Source organism: Antedon bifida, chromosome 7 (assembly GCF_963402885.1).
Source record: "Antedon bifida chromosome 7, ecAntBifi1.1, whole genome shotgun sequence".
NCBI lineage: Eukaryota > Metazoa > Echinodermata > Crinoidea > Comatulida > Antedonidae > Antedon > Antedon bifida.
In genome coordinates this window covers 23,853,541-23,870,483 of record NC_136232.1, presented here as the reverse complement: position 1 = coordinate 23,870,483, position 16,943 = coordinate 23,853,541, and the positions used below count along the sequence as shown (strand labels likewise).

The window sequence follows — 16,943 nt, the reverse complement described above, 5'->3', positions numbered from 1 at the left end:
TATCCTGTCATTGTGAGAATTCTTTAGGTTTTTATATTGCGATACCTCTCTTGCTCCTCCACCTTCAGGCCTGTACACTATCTTCTAAACAGAGGGATTTTTCATGGAAAAGCGACTAAAATGCTCTGAATATATCAACTTTTCTCAAATTTGTACCTTCAGTAGCAATGGGACACCGAGCATAAGAGCATGAAAAATAATGATTATTAAAAAGACAAAATAAACAGTTAAATCTAACTAAAAACCCATTGGCTGGCAACCCATTTGACTATTTTTTTTTTAAAATTACATTTTTTCTGGTAAATAAATTGTTTTTCGATCCGATTTTTGGCGAAAGTGAATAACTATTATGTGACATTAAAATGGCCTATTCTACAAAAAATGTTAAATGGTTTTTTTATGGGTGAGATTACAGGTGTATATCTTTAAATTAATACATTAATAATATCTCTCTCAGCGTTTCATTAAACATGTCTCATGGAAATTCAAAGGCTAAATCAATATTCAACAGTAAACAATTAATAAGCAAGGCCCCGCCAGATTAGTCAGCCACAATGTACTATTGCAACACACAGTCACACTGAAAACCGTTCACATTCAATAAAAATATTAAATATGCAGAAGTAACAAGAAAAAGCCATTATGGTTGTTAGTAATGTGTAGTCTATGCCACTTAAAGTCAAGTAATTTCTGTCTAATAGTTAATAAGTAACGCATAATGCAATATAATTATTATAATTCATATGAATTGTATTATTTCTAATGGCATTATTTTTAAATTTCTAAAAGTAAAACATTAATTTGATTTTAGAATTTGTACATTTGAAAACAAATATGATAATATTAATTATTGTAACAAACACAAACCAACACTGATTATTGTTCATATTTGAATAAAGTAATTAATTATAAAAAATATTAATTAGGAATTAAAGAAATTGTATCAAGGTTCGAATATTTAACGAGTTGTCTACATGATTAAAATATATTCAATTACCGTATATCCTCCGGTATAATCCCACTTCTGGTCTAATCCCACCTCCAGACCTTGTCTTTTAAGGCGAGCGAGTGTGATCATTCACCTAACAGTAACACACTCCTAAACTGCGCTTGAGGTGTGCGATTTACAACACGCTTACATTTGGTAAACTTCTACACACCATAAATACAAACAGTACACCTACAGCACCCCTGAATGTATTAAGGAGTGCAATTTGTAGCACATCTATAATTTTCATACTGTAAGACAAAGGCCTGCACCTTACTGTACTTTATGTCTAATTTCACAAACAGGCATATCCTCAGGTATAGTCCCAGTATTGACGTTTGGTCTGGATGTACTGTAGTTCAGATGAGTTTTTACAAAAAGAAATGCTTCATAATCATGTTTTTCCCTGAATTAGGGAAAAAACTCAAAACAAACTACATAAATATTTTTAATTAATAATGTTACTTAGAGGGAAGTTTTGATAACAAAACAATAATTGTAAAACATGATCCATATTGAAATTAAAAATGACATTTTGATATGGTCCCTTCATAACTGGTAATTGATATCAACAATGAAGCAAGTCATGTAATATTAAGTGAGTCATATAAATAGTTTGTTCACCTTGCCCATCTTTCATACAAAATACAAATACATACAAAGCTTTGATCTAGGACCTTAAGCTTTGTCTACACTATCAAACTATTTTGATGATAAAAAAAAGGTGTGATGTGCCCTAATATGGTAGTGATATGCCTAAATATAATTAGTGATACGACATCATCATGTCCATATACAGTACTGTATGGGCACATCACATTTTTTCTTTCACATAAAGTTTGATAGTGTAGACAGAGCTTTAAAAGAATCTATATATAAATTATGAAAATGACACACAAATTAACATACAAATTAATGTATAATAATAATGTATTCATGTAAAACCCTTATTTTTTAATTAAACTCAAAAAATATCTTAATAACATCTTTGTGGTCACAAAAAAAGAAAGGTTGTTATTATACTATTAGTAACAATTTCATTTACGTATATTGCCAATGCAGGGAATAATTGTGTTATACTACATACACTGATTATGACAACTGTATTTATATTGTACAGTATACTTACTTATTCATTGTTTTTTTATAATGTTAAAACTATGTTAATTGTGGATACTTTAATTAAATAAATAATTTTGAAAATCCATCATACCAACCTACCTACATTTTATTTATAATTATTGATTTTATTATATATCTTAATAATATGTCTTTGTGTTATTATTTTTACGTGCTTTATATAGGATATGAAATGTCTACATATATCAGAAGATATGCTAAATACGTGAATCAGAAAGCGGTCTCGTACAGACAGGTCGCGTTTGATTTTTGTAGAGTGAAAAGAGGGTAAGTATAAAAATAATAAGACTGAAAAAAAAGTGGTGATTGTGAGTGTGACCATTAAATTTTCAGGGCAGTCAACTCTTTTAATACTGGGCTGTCCAAAAACTGGAAACTTTCCCAAAACCAGACTTTTGTTGAAAGAACCCATTTTCTTTGTTACCATTAAAAGCAAATTTAGATTAGGCCTAATAATAATATTCTGGATTTATATACAGTAGCGCCTAATGTTGTGAAACCTCTAAGCGCTGAAAGTTATTACCCCAGTCATTTTTCTTTTTATCAAACGTGTATGGAAACATACTCCCATAATGCAGATAGTAATCAGCGCAAAGTTGTGTTTTGATCTAACCGGTTTCCCATTTATACACCTTGGTGGAGAGAGACAAACATAAGTATCTTGCTTAAGGATACAAGCAATGCGGCGAGAGTTGGATTCAAACCTCGATTTCGCGATCAGTATGAGAATGTCCAACACACTGCGTGTCCGGTATTGGGAGAGTTGACTGTACTACCATTTTCAATTTAACATGGCTCTGTTAGTGCCATCATATCTTCTGAATGAAAAATAAAATGCTGTGAATTTGTGTAGAAAATGAGTGATGTAATGTTGATGAAATGGAGTAGTTAATCAATGAGTGGATTGTAATGAAAGCAAATAGCAAGCTGAGCAGACACTTCATACAGTACATGTATTCCTATCTTTAGACACAATGCGATGCTTATTTATGATATCTCAAGCTGTGAATAACTACGGTACTGCACAGTATCCTCTTCAGATTCCACTGTTGCAGCCAGGTTTATTTCTGTTTAATTCTCAAGATTTCTACTTACCATTTTGTTTATGTGTAGTTTTAAATTTTATGTTGTATTCAATTTTTATCATATTTGTTTTTATAGAAAAGAAGATGGATTGTTGAGGTCCATGCATACAGAAAAGGTATGACTTTATAATTTTAGTATACAATAAGGGATCATATCAACATTATTTTACTACGCGAGAAAGCTAAATCTAAAGCTACAGGTATTCCGCTGCAGTCCCTGGAAATTTGCTTACTGTACATCACTAATAAAATCAGTCTTTAAAAAATAAAAAAACTTTTATGGTCAGAGAAGATCGTCTAGTTTTCAGACTGTTAACTACCATCTTCCATAGTAACTATAAAGTTGTGTCTTTCCATTGATGTAAATTGATAGCAAGCAATTAAACCTATTGAAATTAAGGTCCTGTTTTTGCTGCATAAAAATAACCCGTTTAAAAATGGTGTGAAAAAATTAACCCAAATTTCTTGGGAGAAGAAACGGACAATTTTTTGGTAACCGGTTAGATGGCAGCGCAAAATAACCGGTTAAAAACACCCATTCAATTCGGTGTTAGGATCCATTTAACTGGTTATCACTGAGCAATTTTTAGCTGAAACACAAAATAACAGTTATTTGATTGATAGCTGCTGACCATGAGTCACCTACACTGCAGTAACGTTTGAATTAACTGCCAGGACCAATTGCATTTTGGGTAATTCTAATGATTTTTGTCAACGGCCACACACTGATTTAAACGGTTATTTTGCAGTAAAAATTTTGCAGAAATGCAGTCAATATAAAAATTACATTTTAAATAAACGGTTTATTTAGCGCTATGCAGCAGAAACAGACCTAAAACCCCCTGGGATTATTCTAATGACAGGTGTTACTTTTTTGCAAACAGTGTTATTGAATTTTACTAATTAAACATCGGCCTGCTGCAAAATTACTAATCGGAAAACACAGTGCTGTATCTCCATATGACATTTGACCAGTATCATAGAAAAATTCTGTAATACAGTGTCCCATGAGTATCACATGTGCTGCCTATATCGTGGAAGGTTAGGTTAAACTTAGAGTTTGACTTTGGTTACACATGTGATGTTGTATCACAGGAGTTTCTTTGATGCTGGTCAAATTGTAGATATAGCATAATCGGCTATCAGAAAATGTAATATTTAACTGATTATGTTTTCAATAGAATTGAAATGAAATAAATCGTAATAAAGTTACTCGGTAATTGAAATTCATTCTGGTTTACCTTAGCCTTAAATACGATACTCAGATTTTTCTCACTAGGATGGTAATCCGTAACCTTAAGCCTTGCTAAAATAAGATTAATTTCACAGATTTATATGTTTGCTACGGCAATACACTACTAATAAAACCATTGTAGACATTTATATAGAGGTCCATTAAATTTAGACATGGTTTTAGTTATAGGTTTTGTCATTTAAATGCTGATTGGTCACTACAGGGTCATAGGTTAAAGACACCTTCCCTACGTTTTTTAGATCTATTTTAAGATCACAAACTATATTTAATGTAAAAATAATACTATATGGTCCTATTGCGATAACTTTTTTCGTCTTTAAATGGTTAAAAATGTGAAAAATAAGACGATTCTAATAATTATAGCGGCCCGCTATAAATCCCAAAATGCATTGCGCGCGGATTTATATTTCTGTTTTTCTTCTGTAATTCACCCACTTTTCGATCGATCGTGAGGCCAAAATAAATGGAAGACTCCTAACTTTTCAGTGAAAATACCGGATTTTCCCCAATTTGTATTAACGGAGTCTGGCAAAAATAGAAAGACAATTAATGCAGCAACTATACAACGTCAGGCTAGGTATATAGCTAGCGTACGATGTTCGTACGTTACCGATGTTTACCAGCTAGGCCTACAAAACTAAGCCTAGCTAGGCTAGGCCTAAAGACCGTCCACGAGAGGTCAGTCGCCGCGAGCTACTTGGGTAGTGCATTGTTTCTCACTTTTTATCATAATTTACCATAAAACGTACATTTAAGACAAGGAATGACCTGGTTTAATGTTTTTAAAGTAATATATATGTATTATTTTTACAAAACGTCACAAATTGTAGGGAAGGACTCAAGGTGTCTTTTTAAGTGAATTGATAAAAAAAAGAGTAACATATTTTTTTTTCCTTTTTTAGCTGTTGAAAACACTACCCATACTACAGGACCAGCTAGACTGTCTACTGGAGTTTGAGGTCTGTTCAAATATAATTTATTGTAATTTTCATTTCTAAATTTTACATTTTAGATGTATTATCTCCCGAAACATGAAAAAATAAAGATGAAAAAAATCAAACTATGAATAGGCCATTTTGTAGTTTTAATAAAGATATTCACTTTAAAAATGTATTGTCCCCCAAAATCATGACAAAATAAAGATTTATAAAATCAAACTTTTAATTGACCATTTGCTGTTTTAATGAAGTTATTCACTTCCATAGAAAAAAATATTTCACCTTTTTTTTTTCACTAAATTAATTTTAACCAAAAACCATTGTATGACAGACAATTTAAGTACTTTTTGCTTTTAAATTACATTTTTTCAGGTAAATAATTTTTTTTCCTGCTCTAGTTTTTTGTCAAAGTGAATAACTGTTACGGTATGTGAATGGCATATTCATCAAATTTTTTTACATTTTTTAAATAGTTGTTTTAAGGGGAAAATGCTGTATTTTTATTTAAAGCAAACGCCCTCCTTTCTTCCAGACAAGGCGATATTTCTGTAGATTAAGGTTTTATCAGAAATAGTTTAGATCCAATTTTGTAATTATACAAGATACAAGATAACTTTATTGTTTTTCTCATGGCAACTTAATATAAAAATAGATAAAATCAGTAAAATGTTAAAACACAAAGTAAAATACACAGTACTGTAAAATATGTACAGATAAAGGATAAATGCTAGGTGTTCCCAGGTGTTCGAAAATACAATTAGTTGTGTTTGTCATCATTACAGTATATTTAAATATGCATTGTGTTATGTAATAACGGCCTGTTTAATGCAAAAATGATGGTAGCTAGAGTAGTAGCCAGTTTTTTTTCCAGTTTTTTTGTTACTCACTTGAAGTCTGAAATACTGTAGACCTTAACAATTCCAAAGCCTTGCGTACTACATTAAAGTCGTATCCTAGCAACAGGATATTTATGCATTATCAGTACTAAAAGTGTCTAATGCTCGTTTATTCATAATAAGTAATTTATTAAGGTTACACAGAATGTTGTTGACATTTGTGTGAATGCTGTATGTTGAAATAGACAAACTGTATAGCGTTTTGATTATTTTACAACTTGTACTTGTATTTATTGGAATCGTAAAAGTAAATAACATATTAAAATTGAATAGGCCTATAGCGAAGGGTAATTATTCATGGAAAGAAAAACAACAATCTATTTTGTGCCTAGCTTACCAGGATAAACCGAAAATTGCCCCTTCTCGAAGAAGAGCTATGATCCATGAACATCCTTCTACAGTGCATTTTCATAATGATCATTGAAGATTTGAACCCAGTACTATAAGGCTGAAAGGCGAACATCTACACCAAGCATTTTGAATGCAAAAAGCAGAAGTACATCTGACTGTACTGTAATTATTGGATCATAGTGCTTTTACAGAGTCATGTGTTCTGTTAAGATCAGGCTAAGTGCTTAGAATATGTCCGGGTTTTGCTCGAATGTTCGCTTTAAAAAAGTGGTTTGAGTAATTCACACTCTTTGTGTATGAACATTACAAACATATAATGGTTAAATGCATCTAGATACATTTTAAAATTAAAGATGTATTGTCCCTCAAAAACATGAAAATTAAAGAATAATTTAATCAGACTTTAAATAAGTTGTTTTGTAGTTTTAATACATTTAATCACTTCCATAGAAAAAAAAAATGTTTTCACCTATAAAATGACAAAATAAATGGTTAAATGCAACCAAAAACCCATTGCCTGGCAGTGGCAGCCAATTTGAATATTTTTTGCTTTAAATTGCATTTTTCCAGGTAAATAATTTTTTTTTTTAATCCAATTTTTGGTCAAAGTGGTTGACTATTATGTGACATCAAAATAGCATATTCAGCCAAAGAATAATTTTTTCAGGATAATATATGTAACGTTTTTATCATTTTTTTTGTTGCAGGTAAACTCATCTCAACTTTCGAATGGCGTTATTACCGGTTGTTTCATGCTACTTTTTAAAGACTGTATTCGATTGTTTGCTTGTTATAACGATGGCATCATTAATCTTCTAGGTAAGACAACCCGATAAGATGAAAATAACAGAATTTAAATCCTAAATGTCAACGCATTTTGTCTGTAAAACTTAAGAACATAACTATTATTCCAGTGAAATAGGTCTATTAATCTTACCTGGATTGATAAAAGAAAACATTAGTCTGAAATTCGAGAAAGAATTAACATATTTTTACATTTGTTTTGCAGAGAAATTTTTTGAAATGTGTAAAAAGGATTGTAAAGTTGCATTGGACCTATATCAGAAATTTCTCATCAGAATGGACAAAGTTTCCGAATTTCTAAAAGTAGCAGAGGTAAATATTTTTTTTGTTTTTAAATTATTTTTTTTCCAGAAAAGTAAAATTTTAATAAAGAATGCACTAAAGATGTATATATGTTATGCTTTTGGTACAATTTACTTTGTGTAAATGCTCACATTGCATGGTAAATGAAATTCAGTTATAATAATTATTTGGTAGTTTCTATGTATTCTGAAAAACTAATTTTTAAAAATTTTTTTGTTGAATATGCCATTTCAATGTCACATATTATTTATCCACTTTGACCAAAAATTGGATCACCAAAAATATTATTTACCTGAAAAAACTGTAATTTAAAGCAAAAAAATTGTGAAATTGGCTACCATCCAATGGGGTTTTGGTTTATTTTGTCATTTTATAAGTGAAAACAAAATTTTTTTTTTTTTTTTTCGGAATTGATTAATTTCTTTAAAACTACAAAATTGCCTATTCAAAATATGATTTTATTAATCTTAATTTTTTTATGTTTTTGGGGGATAAATACATTTTTAAACAATGTTTAATACTTTTAGATTTTTTTTTTTGTAGCAAGTGGGAATAGATAAAGGAGAAATTCCAGACTTAGCAAAAGTAAGTACTTCTCACAGTGTTTATAATTTCAAGTTTGTTTTAAGTGTTTTGTGCATTTTTGGTCTTCATTCTGTTAAACTGTCATTTAGTGTTTGTCTCATTTTTGGTTGTATTTTTCTTTTAACATTTTCCGTGCTAGAATTATCACTAATAAAATGTTAAAACAAAATGTCGAACAAATTTAAATTAAACAAACTAAACATTTAACAAAATATTCTGATAGCTACTAAAATTGTAAATTAAACAATTGCGAGTGCTTTGTTTACATTCTGCTTTCCTTGTTATTACACAAAAGTCTTAAATTGTGACCTTTGACCTGTCCAGGGTCCAATTAAATAGCCTTCGGTTGTGTCAACCAATCATTTACCTTCATTTGTAACCAGTAATAATTAGATATAGACTACAGTGATTATAGGAAAATCAATCGTCTTGGGTTCTTTCAGTTAAATTATATTAAGCCAGTGGAAGAATTTTATGTTTTTCACTATTAATTTCCATATTGCTTAGACTATTTTAGTATAACCTCTAAATAAGGACCATATTTTAGACTTGTGTTTTTAGAATATACATTTTTTTAAAGTAGTTTTTTTTTTTTTTTTACTATATTTAATGTGGGTGATCCATCCAGCAATTGCTTATCTCATTAGGGACCCTCAGAGGTTTACAAGACAAACATATACACAAGATGCTCTACATAAACAAAGTCTTATTACAAGTCTTTGGGAGTGGAGTTGTAATTTTATCCTGACATGTCACAGGACTCGAACCGAGGACTCTAGGAGTGGTAGCCAATCATCATAACCACCAAGCCACAACTCCACTATTATTTATTGCATATTGGACTGTTTAACTATAACAATTAGTAAAATACGAACCCATAACGTACAAATGTCAAAACAAAAAACCCTATGTTGCAATAATATGATCACATACATTGATTGTCGTGGCTAGATAGATTTAATACAATGATAATAAATTCACCCCTATTAATTAATGGAATGGTCTAATTTTGAATAGTAAACATTGACTAAATCTGTTTTTCTATATTCCAATTAAAGAGATTATCTATCTACAAGTTGATGTGTTGACATTTTCAATATTATGTTTTAAAATGCAAATGCAATGGGAGGCACTTTAGTAAAACCTAATTGCATTAGTGCATGTTATGTGAGGGCGTGTGGCGCAGAGTGTTGGACTACTGATCCTGAGACCGAGGTTTGAATCCAACTGTCTCTTGTATCCTTTAGGCAAGATACTTTACTTACGTTTGCCTCTCTCCACCCAAGTGTATCAATGGGTTCCCGGTTAGATCAAGATACAACTTTGCGCTGATTAATAACTGCATTATGGGAGTATGTTTCCATACGTGTTTGATCCACAAAAAAATGACCGGGGGTAATAATGTTCAGCGTTTCACAACATTAGGCGCTACAGTATATAAATCCAGGATACTATTATTATGTGGTGAAAAAATAATGTTTCACTTGCAATCATAAACATGAACTTTAGTCATAGTAGAATATTGTACACCTACTGTTGTACAGTACATTGAGGGATCATGTCAAAATGATTATACTGCAGTTGCTGCAGTAACCACATTTTGTTTACTCTTTAAACCTTGTTTTTAGCAAGATTATTTATATTATAGTTATACACACTGTTTATTGTAGTAACTGACGTTATAATCTTTTACATTACAACAAAGTACGATCAAATGTTATTGCAGTACACTCATTTTAGTTTCTGCAGTAACTGCAGTAGAATAATTTTGACATGGTTCTTTTCCCTGTCTACACTATCAAACTTTATGTGATATGATGATGTGATATGCCCATATATGGACACGATGATGTCATATCACTACCATATTTGCGCACATCAATACCATTTTTGGGCACATCACATTTTTTTTTGTCAAACTAGTTTGATAGTGTAGACAGAGCTTTAGGATGTAAAGATTACATTGTTTGCTGGAGCTGATGTTTAGCTTACACATCAAGATCTAGGAAACAATCACCTTATTACAATACTTTTTTAATTGTTAGATTTGGTTAATTAGGAATTTACATTAATCAAGTTTAAATATGTTTTTGTTTTTATTTATGTTTGAAATATTAGATAATTAAATTTTAGGACATACCTGTACTAAAGAAGTTGTCAGTGTTTGTTATTGTACTTTTTAAATAGATTAATTTACAAATTAAGTCGTAACTAAACTATAATCTGTTATATTTTGTTTAAATTTTATTCCAGTTTAGGCAACTTCCCATCAGTTTTGAAAATGTGAGTTTCTGTATTCCTAGCTTGCAATGCTCAAGACTTGACTAATGCATTGGCTGCCTTTATTATTATTTATATGTGGTTACTACATGAACCCGGGAAGAGTAAATATTGTATTATTGTACTCTTCCCTGCTATAAACTCACTATAGAAATCTGGCCTGGAAAGACTTTTGAGCAAAAACAAGGGATAATTACTATATGGGCTATAAAACCTTTTTTTCATTCATTGAATACCAAAGTATTTGACAAAAAAAATCAAAGTTGTATATAATAATTTGTTTATAATTTGATTTCTAAGATGTATAGTTCTCGCATAAATTCTTTTTCATATTTCAGCTAGAAAAAAATATTTATTATTAGCAAAAACGTTTATTTAGCACAGAAATTAAAATCTGTTTTAATCTGTTTATTTTTCAATCTTATATTTCCAAATATCATTCACATTATTGCATATAATTGTTATTGATGGTCATGCCCTTATTTGGTCACCCATATGGTCAATTTAAGTACTTTTTGTAATTATTCCATACTGATTAGTGCCCTGGGGTTTTGATGATTTTTATATTTTGTTGTCGGTAGTTTGCAACAGGAATGCCCTTGTTTTTGAACAAAACTTTTCAAAGTTTTTGTATGGTTGTACCAGGTAGAAAGGCATCAAATTAATTTTTTTTTCTTGTATAAATTCTCATTTTTTTATCCGTAGGTAAAATATTCTTTTCTATGAGAGAGTACAATTTTGTAAGAAATTTAAAATGTGTAAAAGGAATTTTTTCCTCCGTCTCTCTTCAAAGATAAATTATAATCTTAAGTTATTTAAATTTGTTACATTGTTTTAATAGTAATTACTATCAGTATTTACAATTTTTGAGAGAGATAATTATTGCTGTAGCATTTATTCTTCAGGATCATCATGGCATGATTACCATTATCATCTTTATTGTCATATTTATTACAATCATCATCATCATATTGATTATAATCGTATTGATCATCATCATATTGATCATCATATTGATTACAAATCATCATATGATGATTGTAAGCAATATGATGATTTGTAATACAAATCATCATATTGCTTACAATCATCATCATAGTGATTATCATTATCATCTTGATTATCATTATATTGATTACAATCATCATATTGATTATAATCATATTGATCATCATCATATTGATTACCATCATATTGTTAGTATCATCATATTCATCATATTCATCATCATATTCATCATCATCATCATATTCATCTTCGTCATATTCATCATCATCATATTCATCATCATCATATTCATCATCATCATCATATTGATTACAATCATCATATTGATTACAATCATCATATTGATCATCATATTTATCATCATCATATTCATCATCATCATATTCATCTTCGTCATATTCATCATCATCATATTCATCATCATCATCATATTCATCATCATCATATTCATCATCATCATATTCATCATCATCATCATATTGATTACAATCATCATATTGATCATCATCATATTGATCATCATCATCATCATATTGATCATCATCATCATATTGATCATCATCTTGAATCATTATCATCATATCGTTATTATCATATTTTAAATATTAAATCATCATTGATTATTGTCTTCATTAAATAATCATATTGGTTATTAACATATTGATGATCATCATGTTATTATCAGTTATATTGATTATTATCATCTTCATATTGATTATCATCATTATAATTATCATCATGATCAATCCTATTATCAATTCCAATCAATACAACCAGCAGTTTTGATTTATCATTTTAGCATACATCAACAAATTTAGATTGACGTACAGTACACTACAATTAATAGTAATATTTCTTTCGGAGAATCAGGTTAACTTCAAAAATCATTCATGCATACTAATTGATGCAATGTAATCAACAAATCAGGTCTATTTAATTAGCTTCTTCCCCTGTGACGTATTCCATTGATAAAATTTGACCTTTTTCCAATAGGCTCTCAGCTTAGAAAGTGGTTTGCAATGGCTGACCGATCTTCTACAGGTAGAGAATAATATCTCATACAACTGTAAATGCACCATAGATAATTTATGTTAATAGTTACATGCAATATACTCAATATTTACGGCACAAATTATTAGTTTAATAAAGTTTTTTTTTGTTGCGTTATATCATCTTTCCGTTTTTTTATTACATGCAGTTTCTTTGCGTTGTTTTAGTTAAATTAATTTAAATATCTTTGGCTTTTAGATTGCTTCTCTATCTGGTACAACCAAAACAAAACTATAATTCAAATCTTCATATTATATAACCTATTATAACTGCTTACCATGGTAAAATACTACTAATATACCAATTAACATAACTTTTAAAACGATTTCATAAACTATTTTTAACTAACCCTTTTATATAATTCGGTAATTATAATTATGTTTTAACTTTGTGTTTTTACGATTTTTAACCTTTAACCTTTTGTCCTTACCCTCTTAAATATTAAAATATGATTTGGTCAAGTGGACATTTGAGGTGGACAATAGCTGAAAAATGACGGTCATTTCAAATGAAAAATACTTGGGCTGTGTATTTTTTTCATTGTCGTCGTCATTGTTGCCATGGCATTCATCATGTTTATAATAGTTCCATTGGTTTGTTTAAATCGGTCATCACCACAAAACATCATCTTTAATCAATAGGCATTAACTTGTTTTTAAAGAATTTCTGAATTATAATTTAGAATAGATTGAGTTTGCATGCACAAGATTGAGATTTTATCAAAATGTGATTGTGTGTTTATTGGGATATTTTTGAATTTGTTAATAATATTTCTTTAATTTTATATGTGCATTTTTCATTTTTGTGAGTGTAAATTGTCTGAAGATTAGTTTAAAGCTCTGTCTACACTATGTGATGTACCCAGATATGATAGTGATACGACATGATCATCATTCTGTTGTCACCTCAAGTTTGATAGTGTAGGCAGAGCTTAAGGAATATTCATAGTAAAGATTCAGGATTGGGTTTTTTTGTTGGTTTTTTTTTTAGGTGGGTGTGGAAAAAACATAAAATAAGGGTGAATTTAAACCAGATTAATCTGTGTTTTTAATATTTTGTATTTTTTATTAATTTGTTTTTAGAAATCAATTAAGTCTTTATAAAATTACAAGGGCTCGTCAGGTGGACTCGTCAGATGGTTGTTTGTCACTAATTAGCAAGTCCAATATCTGCCAATGACATTTCAGTGTTGTCACTTATTCACCAACATATTAACCAATCACTTTTCTAACAATATTTACATGATGACATTTTTTAACATTCTTACTATAATTTAAAATATTAGTTAAGTTCTTTTAGTTAATATTTATATTATTTTGCATGTATATAGTTCTATACTTTAGCAAAGTAATATTACTAATTGCTATATAATAGATTGATAATTGATGATAAACCAACCATAACTTCACATAATATATTATAAGTTTATTTGTTAAAAGAAATCAATCCTTTACTACCGTTTGGCACACATGGCGTTTCATACTTAAATTCTTAACAAGCTAAAATTGAAACCTTGACTGGTGGAAAAATCATAAAAAGACAATAACTAGAGGCTATAGTCTACCTTTTAGCTGTTCATTGAGAACACTTGCGAAAAAATGCAATTCTCGGGCAGGACTGAATCCACGACTTTGAAATCACTAGCGTTTTAACTGTACCTCTAGACCGAGCTATGGTTGGATTCAAGCCCCACGAAAGCAGCGGGTACTGCGTCAACAAGATGATTATTGTAATAACAATAATATAAATAATAACTAGATTTGAACTCGTCACTACGGACGAGTTAGGTTATCCGCAGCGCAAACGCCACGTGCATGTCATACGTTAGAATATTACGCGCAGAAAAACGATCATGCCATTGGAAAAATGTTAGTGCGCTCTCTATTTTGTGTCACGTCTAAGTATATACAGTACACTATATACTGTATACGTACTACATACAGTGCAGTATAGGTGAAAATAAGTGACCAAAGTTTTTGACGCTTTTGCACATGATGACGTCATAACAATTTTAAAAATTGTAAATCATGCGAAAAATAATTGATTGACCTAGACAATATAAAAAAATGGAGGGAAATGGAATATGGATAAGTGGAGATGCGCTCTATTTAATGTGATGAGCTATGACGAAAGATACAAAAATCCTATATTTTATATTCGAGTGGCCATACGATGACGTCATAATGTCCGTTTAGCCATATTGATTCATGATTCGATATTTACAACTCATCTACTTCCAGAATATGTAATTTTAAAAAAAGTTCACCAAGTAGTTTAAAATCTATGACTGTTTAAAAAAAGGCATAATTTTGACGAATTTTTGAATATTTTCATCAAAAACGCGCGCAAATTGTCCAATTCGACGTGCTCGTATGACGTTAAATTATGTCGGAATTGTTTAAAAGTTGGTAAAATTACTAGAAAAGGCTGAAAAAACTAAAATCACGCAAAAAAATCTGTTTTTAACGCTACGTGCGCACCGCGCGCGTATTTTTTTGCGCGCACATGGGAATTTTTGACATGCTTAAAATGACATGAAACGCGTAGAAAGTTGATTAGAAATTGATTTTTCGCATTTTGAAATTTTAAACGCGCGTGCGCACGTAACTTTCTATAAAACATGCCATTTTTAATCCATAGAAAGTTTGCCCTTGACATGACTTAAATTTTCACCTAGTGTCAATACAAAATGACTTTTGGTTTTTAATCTATGATCAATCATTGAAATTCATAAAATCGCGCGTAAGTCACGTTGCGCAACTCTAAAATCATAAAACAAAGTGTCTTGCACATCTACAGTTAGAGGTCAATCTTCTGACAAAGTTATATAATCTTATGTTAGCAAGAATTAGAGATATGCTGCCAACAAAATTCTGGGAAAGAAAGAAGAATATAGAAAAAAAAAAAAAAAAAGAAACTAGATTTGAACTCGTCACTACGGACGAGTTAGGTTATCCGCAGCGCAAAGGCCACGTCATACGTTAGAATATTGCAAACAGAAAAACGATTATGCCATTAAAACAATTTCAGTGTGCTCTCTATTTTGTGTCACGTCTAAGTATATACAGTATACATACTGTATACATACTACATACTGTGCCGTATAGGTAAAAATAAGTGATCAAAGTTATTTACGCTTTTGAACATGATGACGTCATCACAATTTAAAAAATGGTGAATCATGCGAATGGTAATTGATTGACCTAGACAATATAAAAAAAAATGGGGAAATGGAATACGGATAAGTGGAGATGCGCTCTATTAAATGTGATAAGCTATGACGAAAGATACAAAAATCATATATTTTATATTCAAGTGGCCATACGATGACGTCACAATGTCCGGTTAGCCATATTGATTCATGATTTGATATCTACAACTCATCAACTTCCAGAATCTGTAATTTAAAAAAATGTCACCACGTAGTTTGAAATCTATGACATTTTAAAAAAAGGCATAATTTGACAAATTTTTGAACTTTTTCATCAAAAACGCGCGAAAAATTGTTCAATTTAACGTGCTCGTATGACGTGATTTTAAGTCAAAATTGTTTGAAAGTTGGTAAAATTACTAGAAAAGGTTGAAAAAACAAAAATCAAGCAAAAAAAAAAGATGTTGCGCTACGTGCGCACGCGCGCGTAAAAAATTGCGCACGCGTCTGAATTTTTGAAATGCTCAAAATGACATGAAACGCGTAGAAAGTTGATTAGAAATTGATTTTTCGCATTTTGAAATTTTAAACGCGCGTGCGCGCGTAACTTTCTGTGAAACATGCCATTTTTAATCCATAGAAAGTTTGCGCATGGTATGACTTAAATTTTCACAAAGTTTCAATACAAAATGACTTTTGGTTTTTAATCTATGATCAATCATTGAAATTCATAAAATCGCGCGTAACTTGCGCTGCGCGACTCGAAATTCATAAAACAAAGTTTCTTGCACATTTACAGCTACAGGTCAATCTTATGACAAAGTTATACAATCTAATGTTGGCCAGAATTAGAGATATGCGTGCAACAAAATTCGTGGAAAGAAAGAAGAATATAGAAAAAAAAAAAAAAAAAGAAAAAAAAAAAAAAAAAAAAAGATCCTGACAATAACAAGGGGTTATCCGCCAAGTGCGGATAACCAATAATAATAGTAGTAGTTAATTACAGTACAATAATCATCCTATTATAAAAAAAGCAAAACTTGTACACTATTATAATTTATTAAGCTTTTTGGATTGTTTGACGTGAATTCATTTTTACTCGGAATGCT

General features: G+C 30.3%; 2 protein-coding genes across 10 annotated transcripts in view; one reads left to right on the top strand and one right to left on the bottom strand.

Annotated features, from left to right (window-relative positions):
- LOC144848813 (thialysine N-epsilon-acetyltransferase-like) overlaps window positions 1-16,943 on the bottom strand; it is a 94,599-nt gene that overhangs the window by 7,014 nt on the left and 70,642 nt on the right. The gene's annotated exons all lie outside the window — the stretch shown is intronic.
- LOC144848759 (phosphatidylinositol-binding clathrin assembly protein-like) overlaps window positions 1-16,943 on the top strand; it is a 39,651-nt gene that overhangs the window by 139 nt on the left and 22,569 nt on the right. For 7 of the 9 annotated variants that reach the window (XM_078705667.1, XM_078705666.1, XM_078705665.1 and 4 more), the window contains exons 2-8: window positions 2,293-2,395; window positions 3,290-3,329; window positions 5,371-5,427; window positions 7,361-7,472; window positions 7,663-7,769; window positions 8,304-8,345; window positions 12,627-12,674. In XM_078705667.1, coding sequence (XP_078561793.1) covers window positions 2,293-2,395; window positions 3,290-3,329; window positions 5,371-5,427; window positions 7,361-7,472; window positions 7,663-7,769; window positions 8,304-8,345; window positions 12,627-12,674 — 509 coding nt within the window. Of the gene's footprint in view, window positions 1-2,292; window positions 2,396-3,289; window positions 3,330-5,370; window positions 5,428-7,360; window positions 7,473-7,662; window positions 7,770-8,303; window positions 8,346-10,598; window positions 10,629-12,626; window positions 12,675-16,943 lie in introns of all 9 variants that reach the window. The other 2 variants (XM_078705660.1, XM_078705662.1) reach the window with 2 other exon arrangements.